Raw genomic sequence first — 20,819 nt, forward strand, 5'->3', positions numbered from 1 at the left:
CTCTGGTGAGATGTTGTGAAGTCCTGTGACCTCTGGTGAGATGTTGTGATGTCCTGCGACCTCTGGTGAGATGTTGTGGTGTCCTGTGACCTCTGGTGAGATGTTGTGATGTCCTATGACCTCTGGTGAGATGTTGTGAAGTTCTGTGACCTCTGGTGAGATGTTGTGATGTCCTGTGACCTCTGGTGAGATGTTGTGAAGTCCTGTGACCTCTGGTGAGATGTTGTGATGTCCTGTGACCTCTGGTGAGATGTTGTGATGTCCTGTGACCTCTGGTGAGATGTTGTGATGTCCTGTGACCTCTGGTGAGAGGTTGTGAAGTCCTGTGACCTCTAGTGAGATGTTGTGGTGTCCCGTTACCTCTGGTGAGATGTTGTGATGTCCTGTGACCTCTGGTGAGATGTTGTGATGTCCTGTGACCTCTGGTAAGATGTTGTGATGTCCTGTGACCTCTGGTGAGATGTTGTGATGTCCTGTGACCTCTGGTGAGATGTTGTGATGTCCTGTGACCTCTGGTGAGATGTTGTGGTGTCCTGTGACCTCTGGTGAGATGTTGTGATGTCCTGTGACGTCTGGTGAGATGTTGTGATGTCCTGTGACCTCTGGTGAGATGTTGTGGTGTCCTGTGACCTCTGGTGAGATGTTGTGATGTCCTGTGACGTCTGGTGAGATGTTGTGATGTCCTGTGACCTCTGGTGAGATGTTGTGATGTCCTGTGACCTCTGGTGAGATGTTGTGATGTCCTGTGACCTCTGGTAAGATGTTGTGGTGTCCTGTGACCTCTGGTGAGATGTTGTGATGTCCTTGGACCTCTGGTGAGATGTTGTGAAGTCCTGTGACCTCTGGTGAGATGTTGTGATGTCCTGTGACCTCTGGTGAGATGTTGTGATGTCCTGTGTCCTCTGGCGAGATTTTGTGATGTCCTGTGACCTCTAGTGAGATGTTGTGATGTCCTGTGACCTCTGGTGAGATGTTGTGATGTCCTGTGACCTCTGGTGAGATGCTGTGAAGTTCTGTGACCTCTGGTGAGATGTTGTGATGTCCTGTGACCTCTGGTGAGATGTTGTGATGTCCTGTGACCTCTGGTGAGATGTTGTGATGTCCTGTGACCTCTGGTGAGATGTTGTGATGTCCTGTGACCTCTGGTGAGATGTTGTGATGTCCTGTGACCTCTGGTGAGATGTTATGACCTCTGGTGAGATGTTGTGATGTCCTGTGACCTCTGGTGAGATGTTGTGAAGTTCTGTGACCTCTGGTGAGATGTTGTGAAGTTCTGTGACCTCTGGTGAGGTGTTTTGATGTCCTGTGACCTTTGGTGAGATGTTGTGATGTCCTGTGACCTCTGATGAGATGTTGTGAAGTTCTGTGACCTCTGGTGAGATGTTGTGAATTTCTGTGACCTCTAGTGAGATGTTGTGATGTCCTGTGACCTCTGGTGAGATGTTTTGATGTCCTGTGACCTTTGGTGAGATGTTGTGATGTCCTGTGACCTCTGGTGAGAGGTTGTGAAGTCCTGTGACCTCTGGTGAGATGTTGTGGTGTCCCATAACCTCTGGTGAGATGTTGTGAAGTCCTGTGACCTCTGGTGAGATGTTGTGATGTCCTGCGACCTCTGGTGAGATGTTGTGGTGTCCTGTGACCTCTGGTGAGATGTTGTGATGTCCTATGACCTCTGGTGAGATGTTGTGAAGTTCTGTGACCTCTGGTGAGATGTTGTGATGTCCTGTGACCTCTGGTGAGATGTTGTGAAGTCCTCTGACCTCTGGTGAGATGTTGTGATGTCCTGTGACCTCTGGTGAGATGTTGTGATGTCCTGTGACCTCTGGTGAGATGTTGTGATGTCCTGTGACCTCTGGTGAGAGGTTGTGAAGTCCTGTGACCTCTAGTGAGATGTTGTGGTGTCCCGTTACCTCTGGTGAGATGTCGTGATGTCCTGTGACCTCTGGTGAGATGTTGTGATGTCCTGTGACCTCTGGTAAGATGTTGTGATGTCCTGTGACCTCTGGTGAGATGTTGTGATGTCCTGTGACCTCTGGTGAGATGTTGTGATGTCCTGTGACCTCTGGTGAGATGTTGTGGTGTCCTGTGACCTCTGGTGAGATGTTGTGATGTCCTGTGACGTCTGGTGAGATGTTGTGATGTCCTGTGACCTCTGGTGAGATGTTGTGGTGTCCTGTGACCTCTGGTGAGATGTTGTGATGTCCTGTGACGTCTGGTGAGATGTTGTGATGTCCTGTGACCTCTGGTGAGATGTTGTGATGTCCTGTGACCTCTGGTGAGATGTTGTGATGTCCTGTGACCTCTGGTAAGATGTTGTGGTGTCCTGTGACCTCTGGTGAGATGTTGTGATGTCCTTGGACCTCTGGTGAGATGTTGTGAAGTCCTGTGACCTCTGGTGAGATGTTGTGATGTCCTGTGACCTCTGGTGAGATGTTGTGATGTCCTGTGACCTCTGGTGAGATGTTGTGATGTCCTGTGACCTCTAGTGAGATGTTGTGATGTCCTGTGACCTCTGGTGAGATGTTGTGATGTCCTGTGACCTCTGGTGAGATGCTGTGAAGTTCTGTGACCTCTGGTGAGATGTTGTGATGTCCTGTGACCTCTGGTGAGATGTTGTGATGTCCTGTGACCTCTGGTGAGATGTTGTGATGTCCTGTGACCTCTGGTGAGATGCTGTGAAGTTCTGTGACCTCTCGTGAGATGTTGTGATGTCCTGTGACCTCTCGTGAGATGTTGTGACCTCTGGTGAGATGTTGTGAAGTTCTGTGACCTCTGGTGAGATGTTGTGAAGTTCTGTGACCTCTGGTGAGATGTTTTGATGTCCTGTGACCTTTGGTGAGATGTTGTGATGTCCTGTGACCTCTGGTGAGATGTTGTGATGTCCTGTGACCTCTGGTGAGATGTTGTGAAGTTCTGTGACCTCTGGTGAGATGTTGTGAAGTTCTGTGACCTCTGGTGAGATGTTGTGATGTCCTGTGACCTTTGGTGAGATGTTGTGATGTCCTGTGACCTCTGGTGAGATGTTTTGATGTCCTGTGACCTTTGGTGAGATGTTGTGATGTCCTGTGACCTCTGGTGAGAGGTTGTGAAGTCCTGTGACCTCTGGTGAGATGTTGTGATGTCCTGTGACCTCTGGTGAGATGTTGTGATGTCCTGTGACCTCTGGTGAGATGTGATGTCCTGTGACCTCTGGTGAGAGGTTGTGAAGTCCTGTGACCTCTAGTGAGATGTTGTGGTGTCCCGTTACCTCTGGTGAGATGTTGTGATGTCCTGTGACCTCTGGTGAGATGTTGTGATGTCCTGTGACCTCTGGTGAGATGTTGTGATGTCCTGTGACCTCTGGTGAGATGTTGTGGTGTCCTGTGACCTCTGGTGAGATGTTGTGATGTCCTGTGACGTCTGGTGAGATGTTGTGATGTCCTGTGACCTCTGGTGAGAGGTTGTGGTGTCCTGTGACCTCTGGTGAGATCTTGTGGTGTCCTGTGACCTCTGGTGAGATGTTGTAATGTCCTGTGACGTCTGGTGAGATGTTGTGATGTCCTGTGACCTCTGGTGAGATGTTGTGGTGTCCTGTGACCTCTGGTGAGATGTTGTGATGTCCTGTGACGTCTGGTGAGATGTTGTGAAGTCCTGTGACCTCTGGTGAGATGTTATGAAGTCCTGTGACCTCTGGTGAGATGTTGTGATGTCCTGTGACGTCTGGTGAGATGTTGTGATGTCCTGTGACCTCTGGTGAGATGTTATGAAGTCCTGTGACCTCTGGTGAGATGTTGTGATGTCCTGTGACGTCTGGTGAGATGTTGTGATGTCCTGTGACCTCTGGTGAGATGTTGTGATGTCCTGTGACCTCTAGTGAGATATTGTGATGTCCTGTGACCTCTGGTGAGATGTTGTGACCTCTGGTGAGATGTTGTGATGTCCTGTGACCTCTGGTGAGATTTTGTGAAGTCCTGTGACCTCTGGTGAGATGTTGTGAAGTTCTGTGACCTCTGGTGAGGTGTTGTGATGTCCCGTGACCTCTGGTGAGATGTTGTGATGTCCTGTGACCTCTGGTGAGATGTTGTGGTGTCCTGTGACCTCTGGTGAGATGTTGTGGTGTCCTGTGACCTCTGGTGAGATGTTGTGATGTCCTGTGACCTCTGGTGAGATGTTGTGATGTCCTGTGACCTCTGGTGAGATGTTGTGATGTCCTGTGACCTCTGGTGAGATGTTGTGATGTCCTGTGACCTCTGGTTAGATTAGTCTGTGACCTCTGGTGAGATGTTGTGATGTCCTGTGACCTCTGGTGAGATGTTGTGAAGTCCTGTGACCTCTGGTGAGATGTTGTGATGTCCTGTGACCTCTGGTGAGATGTTGTGATGTCCTGTGACCTCTGGTGAGATGTTGTGATGTCCTGTGACCTGTAGTGAGATGTTGTGATGTCCTGTGACCTCTGGTGAGATGTTATGACCTCTGGTGAGATGTTGTGATGTCCTGTGACCTCTGGTGAGATGTTGTGAAGTTCTGTGACCTCTGGTGAGATGTTGTGAAGTTCTGTGACCTCTGGTGAGGTGTTTTGATGTCCTGTGACCTTTGGTGAGATGTTGTGATGTCCTGTGACCTTTGATGAGATGTTGTGAAGTTCTGTGACCTCTGGTGAGATGTTGTGAAGTTCTGTGACCTCTAGTGAGATGTTGTGATGTCCTGTGACCTCTGGTGAGATGTTTTGATGTCCTGTGACCTTTGGTGAGATGTTGTGATGTCCTGTGACCTCTGGTGAGAGGTTGTGAAGTCCTGTGACCTCTGGTGAGATGTTGTGGTGTCCCATTACCTCTGGTGAGATGTTGTGAAGTCCTGTGACCTCTGGTGAGATGTTGTGATGTCCTGCGACCTCTGGTGAGATGTTGTGGTGTCCTGTGACCTCTGGTGAGATGTTGTGATGTCCTGTGACCTCTGGTGAGATGTTGTGATGTCCTGTGACCTTTGGTGAGATGTTGTGAAGTCCTGTGACCTCTGGTGAGATGTTGTGATGTCCTGTGACCTTTGGTGAGATGTTGTGAAGTCCTGTGACCTCTGGTGAGATGTTGTGATGTCCTATGACCTCTGGTGAGATGTTGTGAAGTCCTGTGACCTCTGGTTGAGATGTTGTGAAGTCCTGCTACCTTTGGTGAGATGTTGTGAAGTCCTGTGACCTCTGGTGAGATGTTGTGATGTCCTGTGACCTCTAGTGAGATGTTGTGATGTCCCGTGACCTCTGGTGAGATGTTGTGATGTCCTGTGACCTCTGGTGAGATGTTGTGGTGTCCTGTGACCTCTGGTGAGATGTTGTGATGTCCTGTGACCTCTGGTGAGATGTTGTGATGTCCTGTGACCTCTGGTGAGATGTTGTGATGTCCTGTGACCTCTGGTGAGATGTTGTGATGTCCTGTGACCTCTGGTGAGATGTTGTTATGTCCTGTGACCTCTGGTGAGATTAGTCTGTGACCTCTGGTGAGATGTTGTGATGTCCTGTGACCTCTGGTGAGATGTTGTGAAGTCCTGTGACCTCTGGTGAGATGTTGTGATGTCCTGTGACCTCTGGTGAGATGTTGTGATGTCCTGTGACCTCTGGTGAGATGTTGTGATGTCCTGTGACCTCTAGTGAGATGTTGTGATGTCCTGTGACCTCTGGTGAGATGTTGTGACCTCTGGTGAGATGTTGTGATGTCCTGTGACCTCTGGTGAGATGTTGTGAAGTCCTGTGACCTCTGGTGAGATGTTGTGAAGTTCTGTGACCTCTGGTGAGGTGTTTTGATGTCCCGTGACCTCTGGTGAGATGTTGTGATGTCCTGTGACCTCTGGTGAGATGTTGTGGTGTCCTGTGACCTCTGGTGAGATGTTGTGATGTCCTGTGACCTCTGGTGAGATGTTGTGATGTCCTGTGACCTCTGGTGAGATGTTGTGATGTCCTGTGACCTCTGGTGAGATGTTGTTATGTCCTGTGACCTCTGGTGAGATTAGTCTGTGACCTCTGGTGAGATGTTGTGATGTCCTGTGACCTCTGGTGAGATGTTGTGAAGTCCTGTGACCTCTGGTGAGATGTTGTGATGTCCTGTGACCTCTGGTGAGATGTTGTGATGTCCTGTGACCTCTGGTGAGATGTTGTGATGTCCTGTGACCTCTGGTGAGATGTTATGACCTCTGGTGAGATGTTGTGATGTCCTGTGACCTCTGGTGAGATGTTGTGAAGTTCTGTGACCTCTGGTGAGATGTTGTGAAGTTCTGTGACCTCTGGTGAGGTGTTTTGTTGTCCTGTGACCATTGGTGAGATGTTGTGATGTCCTGTGACCTCTGATGAGATGTTGTGAAGTTCTGTGACCTCTGGTGAGATGTTGTGAAGTTCTGTGACCTCTAGTGAGATGTTGTGATGTCCTGTGACCTCTGGTGAGATGTTTTGATGTCCTGTGACCTTTGGTGAGATGTTGTGATGTCCTGTGACCTCTGGTGAGAGGTTGTGAAGTCCTGTGACCTCTGGTGAGATGTTGTGGTGTCCCATTACCTCTGGTGAGATGTTGTGAAGTCCTGTGACCTCTGGTGAGATGTTGTGATGTCCTGCGACCTCTGGTGAGATGTTGTGGTGTCCTGTGACCTCTGGTGAGATGTTGTGATGTCCTATGACCTCTGGTGAGATGTTGTGAAGTTCTGTGACCTCTGGTGAGATGTTGTGATGTCCTGTGACCTCTGGTGAGATGTTGTGACGTCCTGTGACCTCTGGTGAGATGTTGTGATGTCCTGTGACCTCTGGTGAGATGTTGTGATGTCCTGTGACCTCTGGTGAGATGTTGTGATGTCCTGTGACCTCTGGTGAGAGGTTGTGAAGTCCTGTGACCTCTAGTGAGATGTTGTGGTGTCCCGTTACCTCTGGTGAGATGTTGTGATGTCCTGTGACCTCTGGTGAGATGTTGTGATGTCCTGTGACCTCTGGTAAGATGTTGTGATGTCCTGTGACCTCTGGTGAGATGTTGTGATGTCCTGTGACCTCTGGTGAGATGTTGTGATGTCCTGTGACCTCTGGTGAGATGTTGTGGTGTCCTGTGACCTCTGCTGAGATGTTGTGATGTCCTGTGACGTCTGGTGAGATGTTGTGATGTCCTGTGACCTCTGGTGAGATGTTGTGGTGTCCTGTGACCTCTGGTGAGATGTTGTGATGTCCTGTGACGTCTGGTGAGATGTTGTGATGTCCTGTGACCTCTGGTGAGATGTTGTGGTGTCCTGTGACCTCTGGTGAGATGTTGTGATGTCCTGTGACCTCTGGTAAGATGTTGTGGTGTCCTGTGACCTCTGGTGAGATGTTGTGATGTCCTTGGACCTCTGGTGAGATGTTGTGAAGTCCTGTGACCTCTGGTGAGATGTTGTGATGTCCTGTGACCTCTGGTGAGATGTTGTGATGTCCTGTGACCTCTGGTGAGATGTTGTGATGTCCTGTGACCTCTAGTGAGATGTTGTGATGTCCTGTGACCTCTGGTGAGATGTTGTGATGTCCTGTGACCTCTGGTGAGATGCTGTGAAGTTCTGTGACCTCTGGTGAGATGTTGTGATGTCCTGTGACCTCTGGTGAGATGTTGTGATGTCCTGTGACCTCTGGTGAGATGTTGTGATGTCCTGTGACCTCTGGTGAGATGCTGTGAAGTTCTGTGACCTCTCGTGAGATGTTGTGATGTCCTGTGACCTCTCGTGAGATGTTGTGACCTCTGGTGAGATGTTGTGAAGTTCTGTGACCTCTGGTGAGATGTTGTGAAGTTCTGTGACCTCTGGTGAGATGTTTTGATGTCCTGTGACCTTTGGTGAGATGTTGTGATGTCCTGTGACCTCTGGTGAGATGTTGTGATGTCCTGTGACCTCTGGTGAGATGTTGTGAAGTTCTGTGACCTCTGGTGAGATGTTGTGAAGTTCTGTGACCTCTGGTGAGATGTTGTGATGTCCTGTGACCTTTGGTGAGATGTTGTGATGTCCTGTGACCTCTGGTGAGATGTTTTGATGTCCTGTGACCTTTGGTGAGATGTTGTGATGTCCTGTGACCTCTGGTGAGAGGTTGTGAAGTCTTGTGACCTCTGGTGAGATGTTGTGATGTCCTGTGACCTCTGGTGAGATGTTGTGATGTCCTGTGACCTCTGGTGAGATGTTGTGATGTCCTGTGACCTCTGGTGAGAGGTTGTGAAGTCCTGTGACCTCTAGTGAGATGTTGTGGTGTCCCGTTACCTCTGGTGAGATGTTGTGATGTCCTGTGACCTCTGGTGAGATGTTGTGATGTCCTGTGACCTCTGGTGAGATGTTGTGATGTCCTGTGACCTCTGGTGAGATGTTGTGGTGTCCTGTGACCTCTGGTGAGATGTTGTGATGTCCTGTGACGTCTGGTGAGATGTTGTGATGTCCTGTGACCTCTGGTGAGAGGTTGTGGTGTCCTGTGACCTCTGGTGAGATCTTGTGGTGTCCTGTGACCTCTGGTGAGATGTTGTGATGTCCTGTGACGTCTGGTGAGATGTTGTGATGTCCTGTGACCTCTGGTGAGATGTTGTGGTGTCCTGTGACCTCTGGTGAGATGTTGTGATGTCCTGTGACGTCTGGTGAGATGTTGTGAAGTCCTGTGACCTCTGGTGAGATGTTATGAAGTCCTGTGACCTCTGGTGAGATGTTGTGATGTCCTGTGACGTCTAGTGAGATGTTGTGATGTCCTGTGACCTCTGGTGAGATGTTATGAAGTCCTGTGACCTCTGGTGAGATGTTGTGATGTCCTGTGACGTCTGGTGAGATGTTGTGATGTCCTGTGACCTCTGGTGAGATGTTGTGATGTCCTGTGACCTCTGGTGAGATGTTGTGATGTCCTGTGACGTCTGGTGAGATGTTGTGGTGTCCCGTTACCTCTGGTGAGATGTTGTGAAGTCCTGTGACCTCTGGTGAGATGTTGTGATGTCCTGCGACCTCTGGTGAGATGTTGTGGTGTCCTGTGACCTCTGGTGAGATGTTGTGATGTCCTGTGACCTCTGGTGAGATGTTGTGATGTCCTGTGACCTCTGGTGAGAGGTTGTGAAGTCCTGTGACCTCTAGTGAGATGTTGTGATGTCCTGTGACCTCTGGTGAGATGTTGTGATGTCCTGTGACCTCTGGTGAGATGTTGTGATGTCCTGTGACCTCTGGTGAGATGTTGTGATGTCCTGTGACCTCTGGTGAGATGTTGTGATGTCCTGTGACCTCTGGTGAGATGTTGTGATGTCCTGTGACCTCTGGTGAGATGTTGTGATGTCCTGTGACCTCTGGTGAGATGTTGTGGTGTCCTGTGACCTCTGGTGAGATGTTGTGATGTCCTGTGACGTCTGGTGAGATGTTGTGGTGTCCTGTGACCTCTGGTCAGATGTTGTGGTGTCCTGCGACCTCTGGTGAGATGTTGTGATGTCCTGTGACGTCTGGTGAGATGTTGTGATGTCCTGTGACCTCTGGTGAGATGTTATGAAGTCCTGTGACCTCTGGTGAGATGTTGTGATGTCCTGTGACGTCTGGTGAGATGTTGTGATGTCCTGTGACCTCTGGTGAGATGTTGTGGTGTCCTGTGACCTCTGGTGAGATGTTGTGATGTCCTGTGACGTCTGGTGAGATGTTGTGGTGTCCTGTGACCTCTGGTCAGATGTTGTGGTGTCCTGTGACCTCTGGTGAGATGTTGTGATGTCCTGTGACGTCTGGTGAGATGTTGTGATGTCCTGTGACCTCTGGTGAGATGTTATGAAGTCCTGTGACCTCTGGTGAGATGTTGTGATGTCCTGTGACCTCTGGTGAGATGTTGTGATGTCCTGTGACCTCTGGTGAGATGTTGTGATGTCCTGTGACCTCTGGTGAGATGTTGTGATGTCCTGTGACGTCTGGTCAGATGTTGTGGTGTCCTGTGACCTCTGGTGAGATGTTGTGATGTCCTGTGACCTCTGGTGAGATGTTGTGATGTCCTGTGACCTCTGGTGAGATGTTATGAAGTCCTGTGACCTCTGGTGAGATGTTATGAAGTCCTGTGACGTCTGGTGAGATGTTGTGATGTCCTGTGACCTCTGGTGAGATGTTGTGATGTCCTGTGACCTCTGGTGAGATGTTGTGATGTGACCTCTGGTGAGATGTTGTGATGTGACCTCTGGTGAGATGTTGTGATGTGACCTCTGGTGAGATGTTGTGATGTGATCTATGGTGAGATGTTGTGGTGTGATCTATGGTGGCAGATTTTTAATGCTGCCGTGGTGCCCTAAATCTCACACAATTACACACAATGCGTTGATTTCCAGATTTAAATAATTTATTGACATTAACGACTCTATTTGGCTCCCACATACAAAGGAAATGACATCATACATGGTGTTACATTTTCTTCAGCCATGGGACAATACAGAAGGGCTCAACGTTCATTTACTCATCTGTTTCATTAAAGGGCCAATCTAACAAAACATTTATTTCAGTTCGAGGTGGAAACTGGGATGGAGTTATTTTTTTTCTTCTTCCAATGTCTGGGGATTTTAGTGGTCTTCACCCCTCTGCAGCTGCTACAGTAAAACCTCCTGGTCAGGGTGTGAGAGGTGGGGGAAGTTTCACAGCCCAAAATTTAGGAGGTCCACCCATCGCTGAATCACCCAATCCCCATGGACAGTCAGAGGTGTCCACCCATAGCTGAATCACCCAATCCCCATTGACCGACATTAGAGGTGTCCACCCATCGCTGAGGCACCCAATCCCCATTGACCGACATTAGAGGTGTCCACCCATCGCTGAATCACCCAATCCCCATGGACAGACAGAGGTCTCCACCCATCGCTGAGGCACCCAATCCCCATTGACCGACATTAGAGGTGTCCACCCATCGCTGAGGCACCCAATCCCCATTGACCGACATTAGAGGTGTCCACCCATCGCTGAATCACCCAATCCCCATGGACAGACAGAGGTCTCCACCCATCGCTGAGGCACCCAATCCCCATTGACCGACATTAGAGGTGTCCACCCATCGCTGAATCACCCAATCCCCATGGACAGACATGAGAGGTCTCCACCCATCGCTGAATCACCCAATCCCCATTGACCGACATTAGAGGTGTCCACCCATCGCTGAATCACCCAATCCCCATGGACAGACATTAGAGGTTTCCACCCATAGCTGAAGCACCCAATCCCCATGGACAGACAGTGGTCTCCACCCATCGCTGAATCACCCAATCCCCATGGACAGACAGAGGTCTCCACCCATCGCTGAATCACCCAATCCCCATGGACAGACATGAGAGGTCTCCACCCATCGCTGAATCACCCAATCCCCATGGACAGACATTAGAGGTTTCCACCCATCGCTGAATCACCCAATCCCCATGGACAGACAGAGGTCTCCACCCATCGCTGAATCACCCAATCCCCATGGACAGACAGAGGTCTCCACCCATCGCTGAATCACCCAATCCCCATGGACAGACAGAGGTGTCCACCCATAGGTGAAGCCCCCGAGCTCTCGGGGCAGACATTAGAGGTGCCCACCCCTGTTTGAAGTGCCAGTTTTAGACAGGCAGACCTTCCCTAATACAAGGATGTGAGAAGATTTCAGATGACATTGGTCGCCACCCCCTGGTAGAGGAGCAGCAGCGCCGCACACAGGATACCGCTGGACTGGACGGTGCTGCCGGTACTGGGGGCCGCGGTGCTGTTGGCGGATGACGACATGTTGAAGGACTTCTGGACCTGCCGGCCGTTGAGGGGCTGAGGAGGGCGGAAATTGTTCACCATCGGCTCCAGGTTTCCCGACTCATTGTAGTTGAGAGAAGTGGTGAAGGCTTGTACCTGCGGAGGAACGACAAACAATCTACAAATTGGATTGTACGGAAGGAGAGACGAGCGCCTGCCACCAGCACATCCGACTCGCCGCCAGAAAATGGAAAGGTTTGGCCACTAGGCGTGGTTCACACCGACGCGTTTCTCTGTGCTTTCTGCAGAAACTCACTATAGTCCATGTAACATGACTTCCTCAGGGGCACGTTCACAGCTCTGCTTTTTTCAGCTGTCGCGTTTTTGTCATTTTTTTATCTGCCCAACAACAAATTGGCCAAACAAAGCCTAAATAACGCACCAAACACACAAAAAGCACCGCAGAAATGTATGAAAAGCAAACGCCATAGGTGTGAACCCGGCCTCAGGACGATGGGCTCTGGCAGTGACGGCGCCCCCTGGCACTGGGCTGAGGAACGAAGTCAGCATGGGGGAAGGGAAAGCCATAAGGAGGAAGCGGGGGAGGAGGACCTGTCATGTCAATCAATGTTTGTAGATGAAGAAGAGAAGACATTGGATGTCACAGAACATCACCGGAAAAGAGAACTAACTGATAAGAGATGGGACCGCGCTACCTACCTCCAGGGAAGAGCCCCTTACTCCTCAATGAGATTCCTGCCCTCTCATCCATCAGACAAGGTGACGTTCTCCACACTGCGGGGGCCTCAGCGTTAGGAGCCGCTCCCCGTGCTGTACTCCAGGTGTGGACAACGACAGAGAATACAGGAAGGACTGGCTGTGAACCTCAGTGTAGAGGAGACGCCCCTCGGGGAAAAGCCATAGGAATAAGATCTGGGAATGGGGGAGGGGGAGCTATGAGTCAGAGGACTTACCACCGTGCGCGGGACATAGATGGGATTCTTGAAGACGGTCCACACTACGGCCTCATCACATGTCGGGGTGGTCAGAGAGCCCAAGTAGCGGAAGTAGGAGGTGCGGCTGACATTGCCCAACAAACCATCCAGAGACAGAGAGGAATTCAGAGGCAGCTTTGTACCTGGAACCAAGGAAGGTCAGAGAAGGGAAAGGCATGACCAGGCGCCATTGTTCCTTCATACAACCCATCTCCCCAATGATCAGCACCCCAACGATCGGCACCCCAACGATCAGCACCCCCAATGATCAGCACCCCAATGATCAGCACCCCCAACGATCAGCACCCCAACGATCAGCACCCCAACGATCGGCACCCCAACGATCAGCACCCCAACGATCGGCACCCCCAACGATCAGCACCCCCAATCATCAGCATCATCAATGATCAGCACCCCCAACGATCAGCACCCCAATGATCAGCACCCCAACGATCAGAACCCCAACGATCAGCACCCCCAATGATCAGCATCATCAATGATCAGCACCCCAATGATCGGCACCCCCAACGATCAGCACCCCAATGATCAGCACCCCAATGATTAGAACCCCAACGATCGGCACCCCAATGATCAGAACCCCAACAATCAGCACCCCAATGATCAGCACCCCCAACGATCAGCACCCCAACTATCATCACCCCAATGATCAGAACCCCAACAATCAGCACCCCAATGATCAGAACCCCAACAATCAGCACCCCAATGATCAGAACCCCAACAATCAGCACCCCAATGATCAGCACCCCCAACTATCAGCACCCCAACTATCAGCAACCCAACGATCAGCACCCCAACAATCAGCAACATCAACGTTCAGCACCCCCAACGATCAGCACCCCAACGATCGGCACCCCCAACGATCAGCACCCCCAACGATCAGCACCCCAACGATCGGCACCCCCAACAATCGCACCCCAACAATCGGCACCCCAACAATCGGCACCCCAACAATCGGCACCCCAACAATCAGCACCCCCAACGATCAGCACCCCAACTATCAGCAACATCAACGTTCAGCACCCCAATGATCAGCACCCCCAATGATCAGAACCCAACGATCGGCACCCCAACGATCAGCACCCCCAACGATCAGCACCCCCAACTATCAGCACCCCAACGATCGGCACCCCCAACGATCGGCACCCCCAACGATCAGCACCCCCAACGATCAGCACCCCAACGATCAGCACCCCCAATGATCAGCACCCCAACGATCAGCACCCCAACGATCGGCACCCCCAACTATCAGCACCCCCAACTATCAGCACCCCAACGATCAGCACCCCCAACTATCAGCACCCCAACGATCGGCACCCCCAACTATCAGCACCCCAATGATCGGCACCCCCAACTATCAGCACCCCAAACTATCAGCACCCCAATGATCGGCACCCCCAACTATCAGCACCCCAACAATCAGCACCCCAACAATCAGCACCCCAACGATCAGCACCCCCAACTATCAGCACCCCAATGATCGGCACCCCAATGATCGGCACCCCAATGATCGGCACCCCCAACTATCAGCACCCCAATGATCGTCACCCCCAACTATCAGCACCCCAATGATCGGCACCCCAAACTATCAGCACCCCAATGATCGGCACCCCCAACTATCAGCACCCCAATGATCGGCACCCCCAACAATCATTACCCCAACGATCAGCACCCCCAACGATCAGCACCCCAACGATCGGCACCCCAACGATCGGCACCCCAACGATCGGCACCCCCAACGATCGGCACCCCCAACGATCGGCACCCCCAACGATCAGCACCCCCAACGATCAGCACCCCAACGATCAGCACCCCAACGATCAGCACCCCCAACGATCAGCACCCCCAACGATCAGCACCCCAACGATCAGCACCCCCAAGGATCGGCACCCCCAACGATCAGCACCCCAACGATCAGCACCCCAACGAACAGCCCTACTATACTGCTACTACACCACTACTACACTGCTACTGCATCACTTCTGCACCCTACTATACTGCTACTACACCCCTACTACACTGCTACTACACCCCAGTACACACTACGCTGCTACTACACCACTACTACACTGCTACTACATCACTAGTACAGCACTACAGCACTCCTACTACATTTCTACTACACCACTACTACAGCCCTACTATACCAATTCTACACTCCTACTACATTGCTACCACACTGCTACTACACCACTATTACAGCCCTACTATACTGCTACTACACTGCTACTGCATCACTTCTACACCCTACTACACTGCTACTACATTGCTACTACACCACTACTAAACTACTACTATATTGCTACTACACTGCAACTACACCACTACTACAGCTCTACTACACTGCTACTTCACCACAACTACACCGCTACTCCAGTGATCTCCGCTGGTTTGGGTGTGTAAGCGGAGCAGCTGCACTGTGAAGGAAGGGGGTCGGCCTCTGGATTCCGTTTCTCTAAGCCGGAACAATGAAATATAAAGAATCCATTCCTTCTAATTCTTCCCCCGTCATCCTCCATGGGGGTGGGGCAAATAAGACACCCCACTCTTTATATACCCCTCCTGTGAGTGGAATCAGCATGTCAGGACTCTCATAGGGGAGAAGTGAGAATGGACGAAACGCGTTAGTGGAGTCTACTTACCAGGAACAGAGACTTGTTGTAAAAGGTTGGAGAGTGATGTCATCTGGGGGGAGGAGCTCACCGAATCTACAATCTGTGAAGAGAGCAGAACAATCACCTCCATGGAGAGAAGAGAAAAGGACCCCCAGCGGTGTATTATAGTCCCTGTGCCACCAGAGGGAGCTCTGGGAACCAGTGGGGGAGGGGGGAGGGCTGGTTGGCTACTGGCCTACTATGAGGATAGATGGCATCTAAATGGGGGGAGGGGAGGGCTTGGTGGAGACCGCCTGGAATAACGAGGATTCTCCGGAGCTCAGCCAGCCCTTCGGAGGGAGCCAATAGAAGGAGGAGGAGGAGCCCCGACCTTCCGCCTCGCCGACATGAAATGGATTCACATCCTGAAAACAAGACCGGCTTATCGTTACTCCAAAGATTCCGAGCCGTGTCTTCCAGGAATCTCCAACCCGGATGTTGGGAGGAGCCAGATGACATCACAGACGGCTTACACGTTACGAGGGAGTGCCCTCTTCATCAGAGCCGCAGCGATAGCCAATCACGTCTGTGATGTCATCTGACTCCTCCCAACATCTGCTCTGTGTTGGAGATTCCTGGAAGACGCGGCTCGGAATCCTCGGAGTAACGATAAATGTTTCTTGTTTTTTCTGTGTGAATCCATTTCATCTTTGGCAGTGCAGGAGGTCGGAGCTCCGCCTTCTCTTTCTATAGATCTTATATGAACTCCTCATTGGTGGAAATGGATTAGTAACGATCGTCTTTATATTGTATTTACCATCCTGTATGAGGGAAATAAAGCCAACTGCGTGCTGGAATCCTGCCGGGCGTTTACACACCCTTCCCTGGATAGATGAGATCCTACACCCACATACCGATCCCTATACACCCACATACCGATCCCTACACACCCACATACCGATCCCTATACACCCACATACCGATCCCTATACACCCACATACCGATCCCTACACACCCACATACCGATCCCTATACACCCACATACCGATCCCTATACACCCACATACCGATCCCTACACACCCACATACCGATCCCTATACACCCACATACCGATCCCTACACACCCACATACCGATCCCTATACACCCACATACCGATCCCTACACACCCACATACCGATCCCTATACACCCACATACCGATCCCTATACACCCACATACCGATCCCTACACACCCACATACCGATCCCTATACACCCACATACCGATCCCTATACACCCACATACCGATCCCTACACACCCACATACCGATCCCTATACACCCACATACCGATCCCTACACACCCACATACCAATCCCTATACACCCACATACCGATCCCTATACACCCACATACCGATCCCTACACACCCACATACCGATCCCTACACACCCACATACCGATCCCTATACACCCACATACCGATCCCTACACACCCACATACCGATCCCTATACACCCACATACCGATCCCTATACACCCACATACCGATCCCTATACACCCACATACCGATCCCTACACACCCACATACCGATCCCTATACACCCACATACCGATCCCTACACACCCACATACCGATCCCTACACACCCACATACCGATCCCTACACACCCACATACCGATCCCTATACACCCACATACCGATCCCTACACACCCACATACCGATCCCTATACACCCACATACCGATCCCTATACACCCACATACCGATCCCTACACACCCACATACCGATCCCTATACACCCACATACCGATCCCTATACACCCACATACCGATCCCTACACACCCACATACCGATCCCTATACACCCACATACCGATCCCTACACACCCACATACCAATCCCTATACACCCACATACCGATCCCTATACACCCACATACCGATCCCTACACACCCACATACCGATCCCTACACACCCACATACCGATCCCTATACACCCACATACCGATCCCTACACACCCACATACCGATCCCTATACACCCACATACCGATCCCTATACACCCACATACCGATCCCTATACACCCACATACCGATCCCTACACACCCACATACCGATCCCTATACACCCACATACCGATCCCTACACACCCACATACCGATCCCTACACACCCACATACCGATCCCTATACACCCACATACCGATCCCTACACACCCACATACCGATCCCTATACACCCACATACCGATCCCTATACACCCACATACCGATCCCTACACACCCACATACCGATCCCTATACACCCACATACCGATCCCTATACACCCACATACCGATCCCTACACACCCACATACCGATCCCTATACACCCACATACCGATCCCTACACACCCACATACCAATCCCTATACACCCACATACCGATCCCTATACACCCACATACCGATCCCTACACACCCACATACCGATCCCTACACACCCACATACCGATCCCTATACACCCACATACCGATCCCTACACACCCACATACCGATCCCTATACACCCACATACCGATCCCTATACACCCACATACCGATCCCTATACACCCACATACCGATCCCTACACACCCACATACCGATCCCTACACACCCACATACCGATCCCTACACACCCACATACCGATCCCTACACACCCACATACCGATCCCTACACACCCACATACCGATCCCTATACACCCACATACCGATCCCTACACACCCACATACCGATCCCTATACACCCACATACCGATCCCTATACACCCACATACCGATCCCTACACACCCACATACCGATCCCTATACACCCACATACCGATCCCTATACACCCACATACCGATCCCTACACACCCACATACCGATCCCTATACACCGACATTGAAGTCCTACACCCACATACCGATCCCTATACACCCACATACCGATCCCTATACACCCACATACCGATCCCTATATACTGACATTGAGGTCCTACACTGACATACCGATCCCTATACACCGACATTGAGGTCCTACACCCACATACCAATCCCTACACACTGACATTGAGGTCCTACACCCACATACCGATCCCTACACACTGACATTGAGGTCCTACACCCACATACTGATCCCTATACACCGACATTGGTCCTTCAATGAAAGAAGCTCTGAATTTAGGGCTGGACTCACATCAATGAAGAATCCCAACACTGCGATCCCATCCGACACGTTCTTGGCATCTGTCAGATTCATCCCGTTCTTGGTGTGTACGATGTGCATCTGGAGGAAAGAGATCATCGTGAGTCTACGCCAGTCCTCATCCTACGCGGATATACCGATCCCTATATACAGATCCTAATATACTGATCCCTATATACAAATCCTTATATACTGATCCTATACACAGATCCTTATATACCGATCCCTATACACAAATCCTTATATACTGATCCCTATACACAAATCCTTATATACCGATCCCTATATACCTATCCTTATATACTGATCCCTATATACAAATCCTTATATACTGATCCCTATACACAGATCCTTATATACTGATCCCTATATACCTATCCTTATATACTGATCCCTATATACAAATCCTTATATACTGATCCCTATACACAAATCCTTATATACTGATCCTATACACAGATCCTTATATACCGATCCCTATACACAAATCCTTATATACTGATCCCTATACACAGATCCTTATATACTGATCCCTATACACAGATCCTTATATACTGATCCCTATATACCTATCCTTATATAGTGATCCCTATATACCTATCCTTATATACTGATCCTATACACAGATCCTTACATAACAATCCTTATATACCGATCTTTATGTACCAATCCTTATATACCATCTATTGTAGTCTATATCTGTCCTCATCCTACAAGTATATACCGATCCCTATATACAAATCTTTATATACCGATCCCTATATACAAATCTTTATATACCATCTATTATTAATGGTAATAACATATCTGGTGTTATCATTGTAAAATTGACCTAAATGCCCCTCTAGGCCCCACCCCCAGGGATGCAGAAGGGGCGGGTCATCCGAGACAAGCCAATGTCTTCTTCTGATGCTGTCGGGGGGGGGGGGTGTTAGTCTTAGGAAGCGCCGATCACCATGACACAAAGTACTTCATGTTTTCTTGTCCCGGGGACAGAAGAGTGAAGCAAATATTACTGACAGTCCTTTAAGGATGAATGTCTTCCCAGTACATGCAGCTACAGAGGTAAGTGAAGGCCCCACACAGATTGGGAGACCTACCTCTGCCCTGTGCTGTCCCCCCCGGGGGTCACTGCCCCACTTTTTGTGTCAGTTCGGTGCAGACATGAGCACTGCTGAAAAATTAGTTTGTTTTAGTTTTCATTTCATTCGTTTTTGTTTTTTTCGTTTTTTGGGTAATTTGTTATGATCAAAATTAGCAAATTCGAAAATCCAAAATCTGTAAATTTGTAAATTCGAAATCCATTTGTTTGGATGCGACATTCGTCTTTTCAGAAAATTCCTTCATATTTGTGACGTTCACAACAGACAACTTGGAAAGGAAATTCCAATACCCAGAATTTAATAGTAAATAATAGTTAAGTTTTTATCAGTTCGTTCAGATTCTCAAATTTCCTTCATTTTCGAATTTACAAAAATTCTGGAAAATTTGTTAAAAAATGAATTTCAATAAATGAATTGCGCATGTCTAGTGCGGTGTCAGGGCTTGTACCCGGGCACCACTCTCTTACCCATAGTTAACATTTACCTCTTTAGGGAACTGTGACCCCAAAATGTTGTATGATATTCACCAAATCTACCCTCCCCCCCCCCTCCCAGACTTTCTAGGTTATGTGGTCAACTAGGACCTACAGGACCCCATCCCCCCAGCACTTTGACATTGTCAGTCCCACCCCTGCCCCCACGTGCTCACCACAATACTGACCCCAGTGTTAGCCCAAGTGGAGGATACAGGCTGTGGGGGGTCTGTCAGACAACATCTCTCTGATTCAGCAGATATCTCACCAATTTGGTTGGATCGGTAATCAGTGCTGGAATCTTCTCATAACCTGCAGGCAGCTCAGACCAGAATGATTCTTACACAGGAGAGCTTTCTATCCAACCTCCAATCCTTGTCCTTCAATCCTTCTCCTCCAGTCCTTGTCCTCCAATCCTTGTCCTCCAATCCTTGTCCTCCAATCCTTGTCCTCCAATCCTTGTCCTCCAGTCCTTGTCCTCCAGTCCTTGTCCTTCAATCCTTCTCCTCCAATCCCTGTCCTCCAATCCTTGTCCTCCAATCCTTGTCCTCCAATCCTTGTCCTCCAGTCCTTGTCCTCCAATCCTTGTCCTCCAGTCCTTGTCCTCCAGTCCTTGTCCTTCAATCCTTCTCCTCCAATCCCTGTCCTTCAATCCTAGTCTTTGTCCTCCAATCCTTCTCCTCCAATCCCTGTCCTTCAATCCTTCTCCTCCAATCCCTGTCCTTCAATCCTTCTCCTCCAATCCCTGTCCTTCAATCCTTCTCCTCCAGTCCTTGTCCTCCAATCC

The 20,819-nt window shown here is 50.0% G+C and overlaps 1 protein-coding gene across 2 annotated transcripts in view; it reads right to left on the minus strand.

Moving 5' to 3' along the window:
* Positions 1 to 10,266: 10,266 nt before the first annotated feature.
* LOC144000288 (carbonic anhydrase 4-like) overlaps positions 10,267 to 20,819 on the minus strand; it is a 53,455-nt gene continuing 42,902 nt past the window's right edge. Inside the window, exons 6-10 of one of the 2 annotated variants that reach the window (XR_013278216.1) lie at positions 18,448 to 18,537; positions 15,311 to 15,383; positions 12,630 to 12,793; positions 11,469 to 11,811; positions 10,267 to 11,316 (exon numbers count right to left, since the gene is read on the minus strand). Coding sequence is in view for 1 of the 2 variants with exons in the window: in XM_077494018.1 (XP_077350144.1) it covers positions 11,575 to 11,811; positions 12,630 to 12,793; positions 15,311 to 15,383; positions 18,448 to 18,537 (564 nt within the window). In the remaining variant the exon portion in view is untranslated. Of the gene's footprint in view, positions 11,812 to 12,629; positions 12,794 to 15,310; positions 15,384 to 18,447; positions 18,538 to 20,819 lie in introns of both variants that reach the window. The other variant, XM_077494018.1, reaches the window with a different exon arrangement.

The sequence above is a fragment of the Lithobates pipiens genome, unplaced genomic scaffold (genome assembly GCF_037356315.1).
Source record: "Lithobates pipiens isolate NorthernLeopardFrog02 unplaced genomic scaffold, aLitPip1_a1.2 Scaffold_22, whole genome shotgun sequence".
Taxonomy (NCBI): domain Eukaryota; kingdom Metazoa; phylum Chordata; class Amphibia; order Anura; family Ranidae; genus Lithobates; species Lithobates pipiens.